Consider the following 11,600-nt stretch of genomic DNA (forward strand, 5'->3'; position numbering starts at 1 on the left):
CTTCTGCCCCGCCCGCCGCCAACGCCCCGCCCCCTCGGCGCTGGCCACGCCCCCCCGCCCCCTCGGCGCCAAGCCCCGCCATTCCCAAAATGGCGGTCGGCCGTGGTCTCCCACTCCAGCAAAAGACTCAGGGGGCTCTGGCTGCTGCGTGTGCCAGAGCGGACACAGCCTCAGCCCCACAGCCAGAGCTCCCGAGGAAGCAGCAGCCCCCCGGGTCTCCGGCTGCAGGGGGGAGTCATGGCCTCTCACGGCTGGTGGCAGGGGGTAGATGGGGTGACCCCCATGTGAGGTGCCACCAGGCAGATGATCTGCTCAGCCTTGTGAGAAACACCGACTCACATCTTAGAATTTAAAGAGGACAAAGTCACCGAAGCAAAGGTTAAAAAAATAATAATTTATTAATACAAAACAGTGCTGAATCGGGTGCACCTCTCAGTCAAGTAATTCTTCCCAATATCTAGTCTAAACCTTCCCTGCCATAACTTCAGACCATTTCCTCTGGTCCTGTCATTATTCCCTTGGGAGAAGGGGCCAGCACTCACCTCTCTACAACCTCCTTTCAGGTAGTTGTAGAGGGCAATGAGGTCCCCCCTCAGCCTCCTCTTCTCCAAACTAACATGCCCAGTTCCCTTAGCCTCTCCTTGTAAGACCTGTTCTCCCCACACCAGGTGCCTCTGTACGATAGGTATGAGGCTCTCAGGTAGGTAGGACAGTCCATGGATGATAGGGAAGATGGTTTGAGTTGCCAGGGCAGGCAAGGCTGGGGCTCTGTGGCACAGAGGCAGCGTGTGGGCAGGTGCTGCCCTGGACCACTGTCCTGACGCTCTCCAGAGGCTGCTGGCTCCTCCAGGGCTGAGGTCTCTTCTTTCCAGTTAGACTGGAGGAAGAGGAGATGGCCCAGCCTGCAGAGTGTCTGTGCCTCAGCAGAGTCCTCGCCGGGGGCCGAGTGGCACCTCATTGTGCCCTTCGCAGCCATGAGCTCGGCCACTGCAGGCGAAACTTCCACCTCTGCCTGACTTGTTTGAGGATGAGGAGCGTCTGATCCGCCAGGGAGGAGACCAGGGGGCTGGAATCTTTCCTTGCTCTTTCAAGGACTGTGGGGACAAAGCAGCAGAAGTGAGGTGACAGCCCTGTGTTCCCTCCAGGCAGGGCATGCGTTTTACCCCATGATTCCCAGGGCCGGGAGGGAGCCAGGGGGCAGATGACTCAGCTGGAGGCTGCTGGTCAGGGATGCCCCACTCCAGAAACACCTTCCTCCCCACAGACGTGCTGGGGGGCTGGCTGGGGGGCTCCATGCCGGGTCCCTCCTCCATCCCGCTGCCCTCACTTACTCTCTGTGACTTGTTCCATCTTCTGCTTATTATTCGCCTGCCGTCCGATGAGCCCTGGGGGGACACAGCATGTCAGGGACCCCTTTGCTCATCAGGGACCTCACTGCCCATCGGGGACCGTGCCAGCCAGCCTGCCTGGCCGCACAGCCACCGGCGAGTGCTGAGCATTGGGGAAGGGACAGATGAAGCTCCTGTCAGCCCCCGCTGTGCAGACAGGGGTGGGAGGGGATGAGGGGTACGCCATGGGGACCCTGGGAGAGGGCTCACCGATGAACCTGACAGCCTCCAAACGGAGGGACTCCTGCAGGCTCTGCAGGTAGGGCTGGCTCTGCTGCAGGTAGTCCTTGGCCTTGTTCTTCTTCCTGGCCAGCTGGAGAGAGGAGAAGGATGCAGCATTGGTGCAGAGCTGCCCCCAAGTCAGGCTGTCCCCCCACTCAGGGCCACCCTTCTTTCCCCAGCAGGACATTCCCAGCTCCTCGCCGTGTGGCATCAGGGTTCGGAGGGAGCAGAGGACTCCCCAGGGATGCTGGGGTGCCGTGCTGGTGGCAGCGTGCCCTTTGGTCCCCTGGGGGCAAGGACAGCGTGGAGCAGAGCCTGCTCTGGGAGGGTGCGTGCAGCCGCGGTGGCACAGCCCTGCGTCCCCCCCGCTGGGCACGGAGCAGGGCTCAGCCAGGGCAGGTCCTGGGGACACTGGGGCTGGGCTTACCAGGCACTCAGACATCCTCCATGCCTGGGCAGGCTCTGTCAGCTCTGCCAGTGGCCTCCACTTCAGGAACTGGCCAGCGCTGCAGAGAGCTTCCTGGGAGGCCTGGGGAGAAGCAGAGATGCCATCACCACCGGGACCACAGAGGACCCCGTGTCCCCCCTCTTGGTGGGGGGGGGGCAGAGAAGACGCACCAGCTGGGGACTGATGCTGCCACCAGGTTCAGAACCTCAGGAGAAGATAAAGGAAGCCACCCCCTCTGGCTGCCAGCCCGTCAGAGCTTCAATGTTTTGGCTTTGGTGGCCCCAGGCTGCTGTGGAGCACTAGCCCAGTCTCTGGGGTGGCAGGGACTCCTGCCATCGGCTGAGCAGAGGGAGCAGGGTGGGAAAGGGACCCTCCTCCCCAACCATCTAGTCAGCAGGAGGAGAAAGGCAGCTGTGGGCAGGGAAGGGGGTTCTGCCTGGTCCTAGGGACTCAGCGAGCTAGACCTCAGAGTGACACACATTTAAGGGTCCAGTGTCAGCAATGGCCTGCCCCCAGGACCGCTCGGGTTGGGAATCCCACCTTAGCAACACTCTCATCCTCTTCGTGCAGGTGAAAGAGCAGCGGCAGCAGGCTGCCCCACACCTGCCTCCTCATCTTCTTCTTTTCAGGGCCCACCACCCGCCCCATGGTGTCTCGGAAGAGGCGGATGGAGAGCTGCCGCACGGTGTTCGACTCCTGGGGGAGGAAGGGAGGAGGGCCTCAGCCTCAAGCCCATGGCAAGCGAGCAAGGGGCTGACATGGAGATGGATGTCCCCAGAAGAGATGCAGGTAGTCCTGCTCCAAAAGGAGTGAGCTGTGGGATGGAGAAGGTCTGCCCAGGGGAGCTGGGGTCCCCGGGGCTGGGGGCCAGAGAAGGAGACCCCGTGGGGGCTCTCCCCCATTCCTTACATCGTCAAAGAATGGCTGGAGCTTCTCAGCCAGGGCCAGGGCGGTGGGGCTGGACTCCTTCCCCTTCAGCAGCCGCAGCATGTTGATGAGCACGGCAAGGGCCACGGTGCTGTCATCGCCCTGGAGATGCTCCATGACATCGGGCAGCAGGACCAGGGTTTTCCTTGCCTGTGGGAAACGCACCACCTCAGCCAGTGCAGCTCCCCACGGGGCCCAGGAAAGCCCGAGCTGCTGCATTACCCACCCCCTGCTGCTCCACCCTGGGCCGCTCTCCCGGCTGCCCCCTACTCACCACGTCGGGTCTCTCGGTGAGCTTGAGGATGCCCTGGAGCACCAGGTTGGGCATCCCCACGCACTGGCTCTGCAGGTACATGGGGAAGAGCTCCAGGGCACAGGCAAGGTCTTCACCGAGGTCCACGCTGCCCAGCATCTGAAAAACACCAAGTGGGAGAGGGCACGGTGCGTCAATGGCTTCGATCACCAGCTCAGGGAAAGGATGTGGGGGCAGGACCAAGCCCAGATGGAGGTGGCAGGGGTTGCGGAGAACCCCCGTGCCCCACACCACGCCACCCGGCTTGCTCGCCTGCTCCTCCACAGTAGCAACCAGAGGCCACCCTCTGCCCCAGCTCCCCCCGCAGCAGTGGGCATGGGAGAACTGAGAATCGGAGGCAGCTTGGAGAGGTGCCATCAGGCTCACCTCGATGAAAAAGGTCATGGCGACCATCTCCCAGGTGGGGTCCTCCACACTGAGGAGCTCTACCAGATGGCGGAAGATGGTGTAGCGCAGGGGTCTTTGGGTCGTCATCATCTCCCTGGCAGGGGGAAGGAGGCACTATCAGGCCCGAGCTGGACGGGCACATCTCTTTGGGGTTTCGGCCAGCCTAGACCTCCCCGGTGTACAGCAACGGGGACTCCCATGCCACCATCCCCAAGGGAGGGGGTGAGGTGGGGTGCCCAGTCCCCAAGGAGCAGGGGGAAGGGGCTCTCACCTGGCCACAGTGCGCACTCCCCTGAGGTGGGTCAGGGTGCTGAGAAGGGCATCCCAGCCGTCCTGCGCCTCGATGGCCACCACCTGTGTCTCAAAGCCCATGACGCAGAGCAGCTCTTTCATGGCCTTCACAGCAGACCTGCACAAGGAGAAGCAGCCAGCTCCCACCGGGACCCCCGACTTGGCTCTGGGTGGCTGGCAGGGGTGAGAGAACAGGGATGGGGCACCTGATGGGAGTGAGCAGATCCTGTTGGTGCTCCTTCCAGAAGATCTGCACCTCCTGCACCATCAGCTCCGTGGTGAAGGACACTTGTAAAAGGAGTGCCAAGAAAAGCCGGGGGAAAATGGCATGCACCTCCCGCAGGCAGGTGGGATGCAGGAGGATCTTGCTTATTGTCTCGGTGGCCTGCAGAAGACAGACACTCAGATGTCCCCATGCCCCTGGGGAGGTCAAGGTTTGCATTGGCCAGGGAAGGGGAGCGGGTGCCCTGGACATCTGAGAGCAGCTCTGGAGGTGAGCAAAGCCTCATCCAGCCACTCACAGCCAGAGAGAGGATGCGTGGGTTGTCTCTGGTGGAGGTGGAGATCTTGCGCTGCGACTGGCTCATCAGCATGCTGAGCAGCTCCTGCAGCACCTTCTTCGCAGCTTGGGGCTCGGAGAACATCGTCTTCCACATGTCCCCGGCAACTCTGTGGGGACCCGGGGCTCTGTCAGCGGGGACACCCTGGAGGATGGCCGGGCTGACATCCCTCAGGAGGGTGTCGGGGCCCCTCTCCCAGTGTGAGAGGAGCCCCAAAAGCTGGTGGGCCCCGTACTGGTTGCACATTGGGGAGCACTGCAGCAGGCCGGTCACCACCCAAGTGGGGTGCCTGTTCGTCAGGACCAGCAGGGCCCTGTCCACACTCTTGCGAGCTACTGCCACGGTGATGGTGGGCAGATTTCCGTAGATGGCCCAGACAATGTTCAGCACCTGGAGGGAAGACAGGGGTGGGAGTGGGGACGTCAGCAGGGCGAGCGCAGGTTTTTCCCAGCTCCCACTGGGAGCTGCTTCTGTTCACGTTGTGGTATGCCAGGCTGAGACAGTGTCAGTGCTGGCCAGGCACAGAAGCGGGGAGGAACAGTCTCCCAGTGGGCTGGAGCCACCCACAGGCTACCCACCTGCCCCATCCGGAAGACAGAGTTCACCACAAGGAAGTCCACCATGCGCGCAGCCACCTTGAAGCTGTAGGCACTTGGGGCTCTCAGGCTCTTGATGGCTGTGAGGATGACGTCTACCCGGTCCGTGGGCTGGAGGTATTTCATGAACCTCTGTGGGGTGAAGGAGAGGAGGGGAGATTTGTCACCTAGAGCGTCACCCAGAGCATCTGGGCTGTGCAGCGAGAACAGGACACAGAGCCAGGCTGGGCTGGGGAGGAGACTGAGGGTGGGTTCAGGGTCCCCAGGGGAACCGGAGCTTGCTGGGGACCTTTGCCTAGATCCTGCTGAGGAACAGCATGAGCTGCTGTCATCCCCATGCGTCAGGTGTCCCTTCACTCACACTGACCCACCAGCCAGGAGCCAAAGGAAGTTCTTACCAGGAAGATTTCGAAGGCGTAGTTGCTCTGTGAAGAGTGGCAGGACTGCTTTTCTGGCCAGCCCTTCGGGACCTGCAGCTGCTGCGTGTCGTGCAGCCCGGTCCACCTGCCTGGGGAGGAAGAAAAGCGGGGTGTTCAGAGAGAGGGTGCACAGCTGGAGGGGCAGTCTGAGAGCACTGGGCAGAAAAGGGGCTGCCAAAGAAAGAGGGCAGCAGGACAGGTCTGGGGGGGGAGAGATAGCCAGGAGGGGTCCAGGATTGTTGTAAGCAGGGGTGAAGGCAAATGGCTTTTCAGACTGCAGGCCAGGTTGGTTCAGGCTTTCTCTGGCCAAGGAGTGTGGCCACTGGCTGCCCATGCCCGAGGGGACCCATCCTGACACGGCTTCCTTACCGAGTAGCTTCCCGGCGAAGGTGTGCAGGTGATAGAGAGCTTCTGCAGCCTCGTGATGGGTCCCCCTGTCCTTGCAAGTGCAGCAGAGGATGAGATGCCCCACCAGCTTCCCCAGCATCTCAAACTCATGGGTCTTGAAGTATTTGCGTCCAAGGACAGTGGGTTGTGCAAAGCAGGGGCCGATATGGGGGAAGAGAGGCAGCGCAGGCACAAGGTGAGTCCCGGTTGCTCCCAGAGCAGCCAGGCAGCTGCCCGGGAGAGAGCATGGGCAGGACAGGGGCAGGGCAAAGCCCCCTGCTCCTGACCTGCTGACTGGGTGCCCGGCTCCCCCAGGAGGTGCCAGGGCTCATGGGCATGGGGATGGGGGTCAGGGGCTGCCCAAATTGGGAGCTCAGTACCTGTGGCAGGGAACAGATGGTGAGGAATTCGGCCAGCTTCCCAATCCGTGCTATGGCCCTCTCCTGTACCACTGCTGTCTGGGAGCTGGCGAAGGACAGCAGGAGCTGGGAGGAGAAAAGCTGCTGTTGTGCCAGGGAGGTGGCATGGCACGGCACAGCACAGCCAGGCTTGCTCCGGGGCCATGCCTGTGATGGGGCACGTGTGCTTCTTGCCCCTTGGCAGCAACCTACTGCAGCCAGGCAGGCAGCCGCATCCCTCTGCTGTCTTCTACTCACCCCCCCCACCCCAAAACGTCCCTCCACTGCCCCACGCAAGGCTTTGGGGTGAGCACCTCTCTGGGAACCTGTGGCGGGGGCTCTGGGATATGGCCTGTGGTGAAGCTGGAGTGGGAAAGCCCCAGGGCTGGACTCCCCTTGCCAGAGAGGCAGGTCCATCTGGGAGGGAGCATGGGGCAGGAGGGGCAGCAGGCAAGGCTGCAGGGCAGCCAGGCAGCAGGTGGGCTGGGGCAGGAGGAGAAGGGGCTCTGGCAGCAGCCAGGAGGCAATGGGCTGGAGGTGGAGGTGGGGGGATGGCAGGGAAGGAGGGATGTTCCCTGTCCCCCTCCTTGCACCAGACACTGGGGGGGTCACCACTCAAGTGGAGGTCATTGCCCATGGGCACCCTGTGCTAAGGGCAAACCTGCAAGATGTTCTTCAGCTCCATGACGCTGAGGGTGCCAGCACTGCAGACCAGCGTCTGCAGCATGCTGTCCATCGCAGCCAGGGTCTGTGAGGGGGACAGAGTCTTGGGAGCAGGCCTGGAAGCCTGGGGAGGGGGGTCGGGGCAAGGGCAGCCGTGGCCCTGCAGTGGCCAGGAAGGGTCCTCAGGGTGGGGGAGCTCCCCGTGGTTCACCCCATGGCATACCCTGGAGTAGAGGAAAAAAGTGGGGGCCTCGGTGTCCTGTGGAGGCAGGTGGAAGAGGCTGCAGAAGCAGGCATGGAGGAGGGTGCTCTTCTTCTCCGGCAGAAGCAGCTTTGCTCGGCTGCAGGGACAAGGAGGTGCTCTTCAGACTCAGCAAGGAGGAGGCAGACCCTGAGGCTGGAGACCTGGGCTGATCCCCACGCTGCGGGTCACACCTCAACTCCCCATGACACTGAGACTGTCTTTTGGAGGGAAAGCCCCCTGGCACCCCCTGCCCAGCTGTCTGCCTCCCTCTCGGACCCAGGACTGGGCATGCCCCCCACCTGGGACTGGCGCTGTTGGGGCCACCCAGCACTGGGTTTAGGCCAAACTGGGGTTGGGGCAGGTACCTCATGGAAGCGATGGCAAACATGGCATGCTGCCGCACTACGCCGTTCAGCTGGCCAGTGGGCTCCTCTTGCAGCAGTTCCTGGGGAACACAGAGGGTGGGACAGGTCGGGACAGGGCAGTCTCCTTTGCCCAGAAAGAGCCGGTGGGGCTGACAGAGCACGGCTGCCCCCATCCTGGAACTTCTCCTTCCCCCCCAGCTGGCAGCCAGTGGTGCCAAGCCCCGTGGTGGGAAGGGCTGTACCCATCACAGAGCCACAGGCTGGCCGAGGGATCTGCAAACCTCATTGGGTCCGAGCCCCGGCTCCAGCAGGGCCACCCAGGTGGCTTCGGAGCACCTCCAAGGATGGAGAGCCAGAGCAGTGCTCATCCGCACCCCACTGCCCAGCTGAGCCCTCTCCCAGCCCCAGGGCTGTGCCCCTGCCCCGGCCTCAGCCTGGCTGACTGTCCCCGTACCTCAATGGTCTCCGCCACCTCCAGCTGGGAGAAGTAAAGCTTGTACCACTCGGTGGAGTCCACGCTTATGGCGTTGCAGGTGGTGCAGACGGAGTTCAGGAACTCCAGCTTCTGGACCTCATCCTGGCCGGGAAGGGGAGAGACGGACAGATGGTGTCAGGGGGGACAGGCAGTGTTATGGGGGTGCCCAGCACAGCCTCTGGCACCTTCAGGGCACGGGCTGGGAGCAGAAAGGCAGGCTAGGACACATGGGTGCAGCCTCATAGAAGTGGCCACGGATACCTTGGGTCTGCTCCGGATGATGTCCAGGCTTTTCTCCTCTCTGTAAGAAGCCACGGTGGAAGGGCTTGAATCTGGGTGGGAGAGAGCAGGCAGGGCTGGGGGGCAGGCAGGAGAGAAGAAGCAACTCCTCTGCCAGGGGGTGTCACCAGCCCTGGCTCAAGGCTGGGACACCGGTGTGTCCCCGCGTGAGGGACACGCTGGCACCAGGGGGGCATGGAGGGTCTCTGTGCTGGGGGGCGGCGTGTCAGGAGCCCCGATGGCAGCCTGCCTGGGGCTGTGATGGTGGGACAGGGCAGGGTGGGCAGCCCCCTGCCCACAGCGCCCACACACTCACCCCTCTGCAGCGGCTGGACCTCGCATGTCTCGTAGGGCTCAGCCCTGCACCTGGGAGCTGGGGAAGCTCCCTTCTCCTCCCAGGCCAGCGTGGGGTGGCTGGGAGGTCTCCTCTCCATCCTGCAGGAGGGAGGGAAGAAAGGGTTGAGGTGAACACAGACCGCACGGGGCTGCTCTCTCCGGGCAGTGGGATAGACGTAGCAACGCTCGGGGAGCTCCTCGGTTCCACACTGTCCCAACGCTGTCCTCCTGGACACTGAGGGACAGTCTAGGTGACAAGTATGTCACAAAGCGCCCCACTGACCCCCCCTTACTGGGTGGGGAGCGCTCAGCAGGCGACAAAACAGGTTTAAAAAGGCGAAAAAAGGTCTAAAGAGCACTAAGTCGCTGCTGCTCCTTCAAACACCAACAGGCACCGCCGGTTGCTGGGGCGCACGGGGGGGTTCCACCGGCCCTGGTGCCTGTTGCCGGGGCGCATGGGGGGGTTCCACCGGCCCTTGGCTGGCACCAGGGAGGGGGGGCACCCCCCGTTGCGCCCCCCCAGGGCTGCCGGGGTCCGGCGGTCCCCCCTATGGCGGTGTGGCCGGGGAGGAGGTGCGTGTGGCCGGGCGGGAGCGGGGCGAGAGGGCGGCGGGGAACCGGGCACGACGAGACCCGCCATGGCGGCGGCCTTCGGCATCGTGTCCCCCTCAGCCCCGCACTGCGCGTGCGCACACGCGGCGGGACGGGCCTCCCGCCGGCAGGGGGCGCGCTTCCGGCGGCGGGGGCGGAAGTGAGGGCTGGGGGCCGGAAGTGGCGGCGGCAGCGGCGGGGCCGGCAGAGCGGTACGGGCGGGACGGGGCAGGGGAAGCGGGGAGGGGAGAAGGGGAGGGGTCCGGGATGGGTCAGCGATGGGGGCAATGATGGGGTCCGGTGATGGGTCTTCATGGGTCAGTGGTGGGGTTGGCGATGGGTCCTGATGGTGTCTGTGATGGGGTCTGTCATTGGTCATGATGGTGCCAGCGATGGGTCTGGATGGTGTCGGTGATGGGGTCTGTGATGGGTCTTGATGAGTCAGTCATGGGTCAGTTACAGGTCAATGATGGGTCAGTGATAGGTCGTGATGGTGTCGGTGATGGGGTCTGTCATGGGTCTTGATGGGTCAGTCATGGGTCAGCTATGGGGTCGATGATGGATCAATGATGGGTCAGTGGTGGGCTGGGGTCCGTGTGTCTGGGAGGTGCAGCTGTGTGATGGTGGTAGCCATCAGCTGGGTGGTGCCGTTTGGGTTAGTGCACCATGTGTGGGGCCCTGGACAGATGTGTCATTCACACTGGGGGGAAGCAGAACCAGGCGCTGTGGTTGGTGATGAGCCTGGGCTGCTTCCTGCCCCACTGCCGCGCAGACACCGAGGGCGGCAGGAGCCGGCAGCAGCAGGCAGGGTGAGTGTGAGCAGGGTGAGTGTGAGCAGGGTGAGCAGCTCTGATCCCCCCCCATCTAGGGGGATGCTGGAGAGGGCCAGGAATGGGGGGAGGGAAACTGGGCACCAGGGCAACGGGGTGGGCAAAGCTTGGCGAGGCACCGCTGGCAGAAGCAGGCAGGAAGGCAAGTGATGGGAGGGCTTCTCCCTCCACTCGGGACCCCCCCGAGCACAGAGGGGTGCTGACAGGGTCACAGCGTGGGTTCTACTGGGGAGATAGAAGGAAAAGCTTCACCAGCCTGGGGGTACTGGTGGGGTCTTGGGACACTGACTGGCCTCTGAAGGGGGGGAGTGCAGGCTGGGCTGGGAGTCAGGGGCCTTGGAACTGGGAGAGTGACTTTGGGGGGGCACTCCGAGGGGGCAGGGCTGGGCCCTCCACCCCCCAGAGGAGGAAGCGGAGCAGTTTGCACAACCCCAGTTCATAATCCAGCGTGGCAGTTCCTCCCGCCTGTTGCTTGCAGCTTCTCCTTCGCAAGGGGAACGGCCAGCGGGCCGGGAGAAGGGTCCCTGCTGCTCACCAGCTGTGGCAGGGGCTCCTGGACCCTCAGAGGCCAGCAGAGCCCTCCCAATCCCCTGCACCAGTGCGGCACGGCTGGGGTCTGCTCAGCTCCACGGTGCTACAGTTCATTCTTGCATGTTGGGGACATGTTTGTGACAAGTTGGCTGGTCTCAGGCAGGTGCCCGGCTGGCAGGAGATGGTGGCAGGTCTGGAGAGGGGGCAAGGCCAGCCCTGTGCCTCCCGCCACTGCCCCTCTGCTGGCTTGGCGATGTCAGACGTGCCTGCAGGTGTCGTGGCGTGGGCATCTGGAGGTGGCACCGTGTGCCGCTCTCCTGCTGCAGTGCTCTTGTTCAACCTCGGACTTGCTGCTGACCCTCACGAACCCATCCAGCCGCGCCGCCGGGGAGTCGTGCCTGTGCCAGGCCTGGGGGAACACACACACAGCCTGTCCCCTGCCGCCTCTAAGCTGTTGCCTGCTTGGTCTCCCATCAGTGAGAAGAATGGGCTCCGTGTCGGAGGAGCTCAGCTTGGTCCCCCTGCACCGGAGGCCGGAGCTGCTGGAGGCCTGCGCCGCGCTGCTGGGCGAGGAGTGGGGGAAGAGCCGGGCGTCGCGGCTCCACACGCTCCAGCGCTCCTCGGATGCCTTCCCCGCCTGCCTGCTGCTGCTGCGGAGCCAGGGCCCCGCCGAGGCCCCCGCTGCCCGGGAGGCTCCCTGCCAGCTCGTGGGACACGTTCGGCTCTCCCGCGTGGCCGGCCGGCCCCACGACCTCTTCGTGGAGAGCGTGGTGGTGGCCCGGGCGCTGCGGGGCCAGGGCTACGGGCGGCAGCTGATGGAGGCCACTGAGCGGTGGGCTCGGGCCCGGGGCTTCAGGTGCCTGCACCTCACCACCCATGACAAGCAGGATTTCTACGCCCACCTGGGCTACGTCCTGGGCGAGCCGGTGCAGAGCGTGGCCTTCCTCAGC

At 63.8% G+C, this 11,600-nt stretch overlaps 3 protein-coding genes across 3 annotated transcripts in view; 1 reads left to right on the forward strand and 2 right to left on the reverse strand.

The window, feature by feature from the left end:
- Positions 1-958, reverse strand: part of RRP9 (ribosomal RNA processing 9, small subunit (SSU) processome component, homolog (yeast)) — a 4,536-nt gene extending 3,578 nt beyond the window's left edge. Inside the window, exon 1 of the mRNA XM_014959397.1 lies at positions 920-958. Coding sequence (XP_014814883.1) covers positions 920-958 — 39 coding nt within the window. The remainder of the gene's footprint in view (positions 1-919) is intronic.
- LOC106898263 (maestro heat-like repeat-containing protein family member 7) lies at positions 955-8,704 on the reverse strand. The gene is made up of 21 exons (XM_014959399.1): positions 8,698-8,704; positions 8,345-8,415; positions 8,063-8,185; positions 7,609-7,688; positions 7,223-7,340; positions 6,998-7,084; positions 6,319-6,423; positions 5,921-6,053; positions 5,531-5,640; positions 5,115-5,264; positions 4,498-4,926; positions 4,183-4,361; positions 3,957-4,094; positions 3,665-3,779; positions 3,260-3,397; positions 2,968-3,135; positions 2,599-2,754; positions 2,038-2,139; positions 1,599-1,701; positions 1,332-1,385; positions 955-1,094 (listed from the first exon to the last, which is right to left on the reverse strand). Exons 1-21 carry the CDS (start codon positions 8,702-8,704, stop codon positions 955-957), a joined length of 2,706 nt encoding a protein of 901 aa, XP_014814885.1.
- Positions 8,705-9,462: 758 nt separating this feature from the next.
- The window catches only part of NAT6 (N-acetyltransferase 6 (GCN5-related)), an 11,390-nt gene continuing 9,252 nt past the window's right edge, over positions 9,463-11,600 (forward strand). The window contains exons 1-2 of the mRNA XM_014959400.1: positions 9,463-9,501; positions 11,128-11,598. Of these exons, the coding sequence (XP_014814886.1) occupies positions 11,136-11,598 (463 nt within the window). The 5' untranslated portion in view covers positions 9,463-9,501; positions 11,128-11,135. The remainder of the gene's footprint in view (positions 9,502-11,127; positions 11,599-11,600) is intronic.

The sequence above is a fragment of the Calidris pugnax genome, unplaced genomic scaffold (assembly GCF_001431845.1).
Source record: "Calidris pugnax isolate Ruff unplaced genomic scaffold, ASM143184v1 scaffold407, whole genome shotgun sequence".
NCBI lineage: Eukaryota > Metazoa > Chordata > Aves > Charadriiformes > Scolopacidae > Calidris > Calidris pugnax.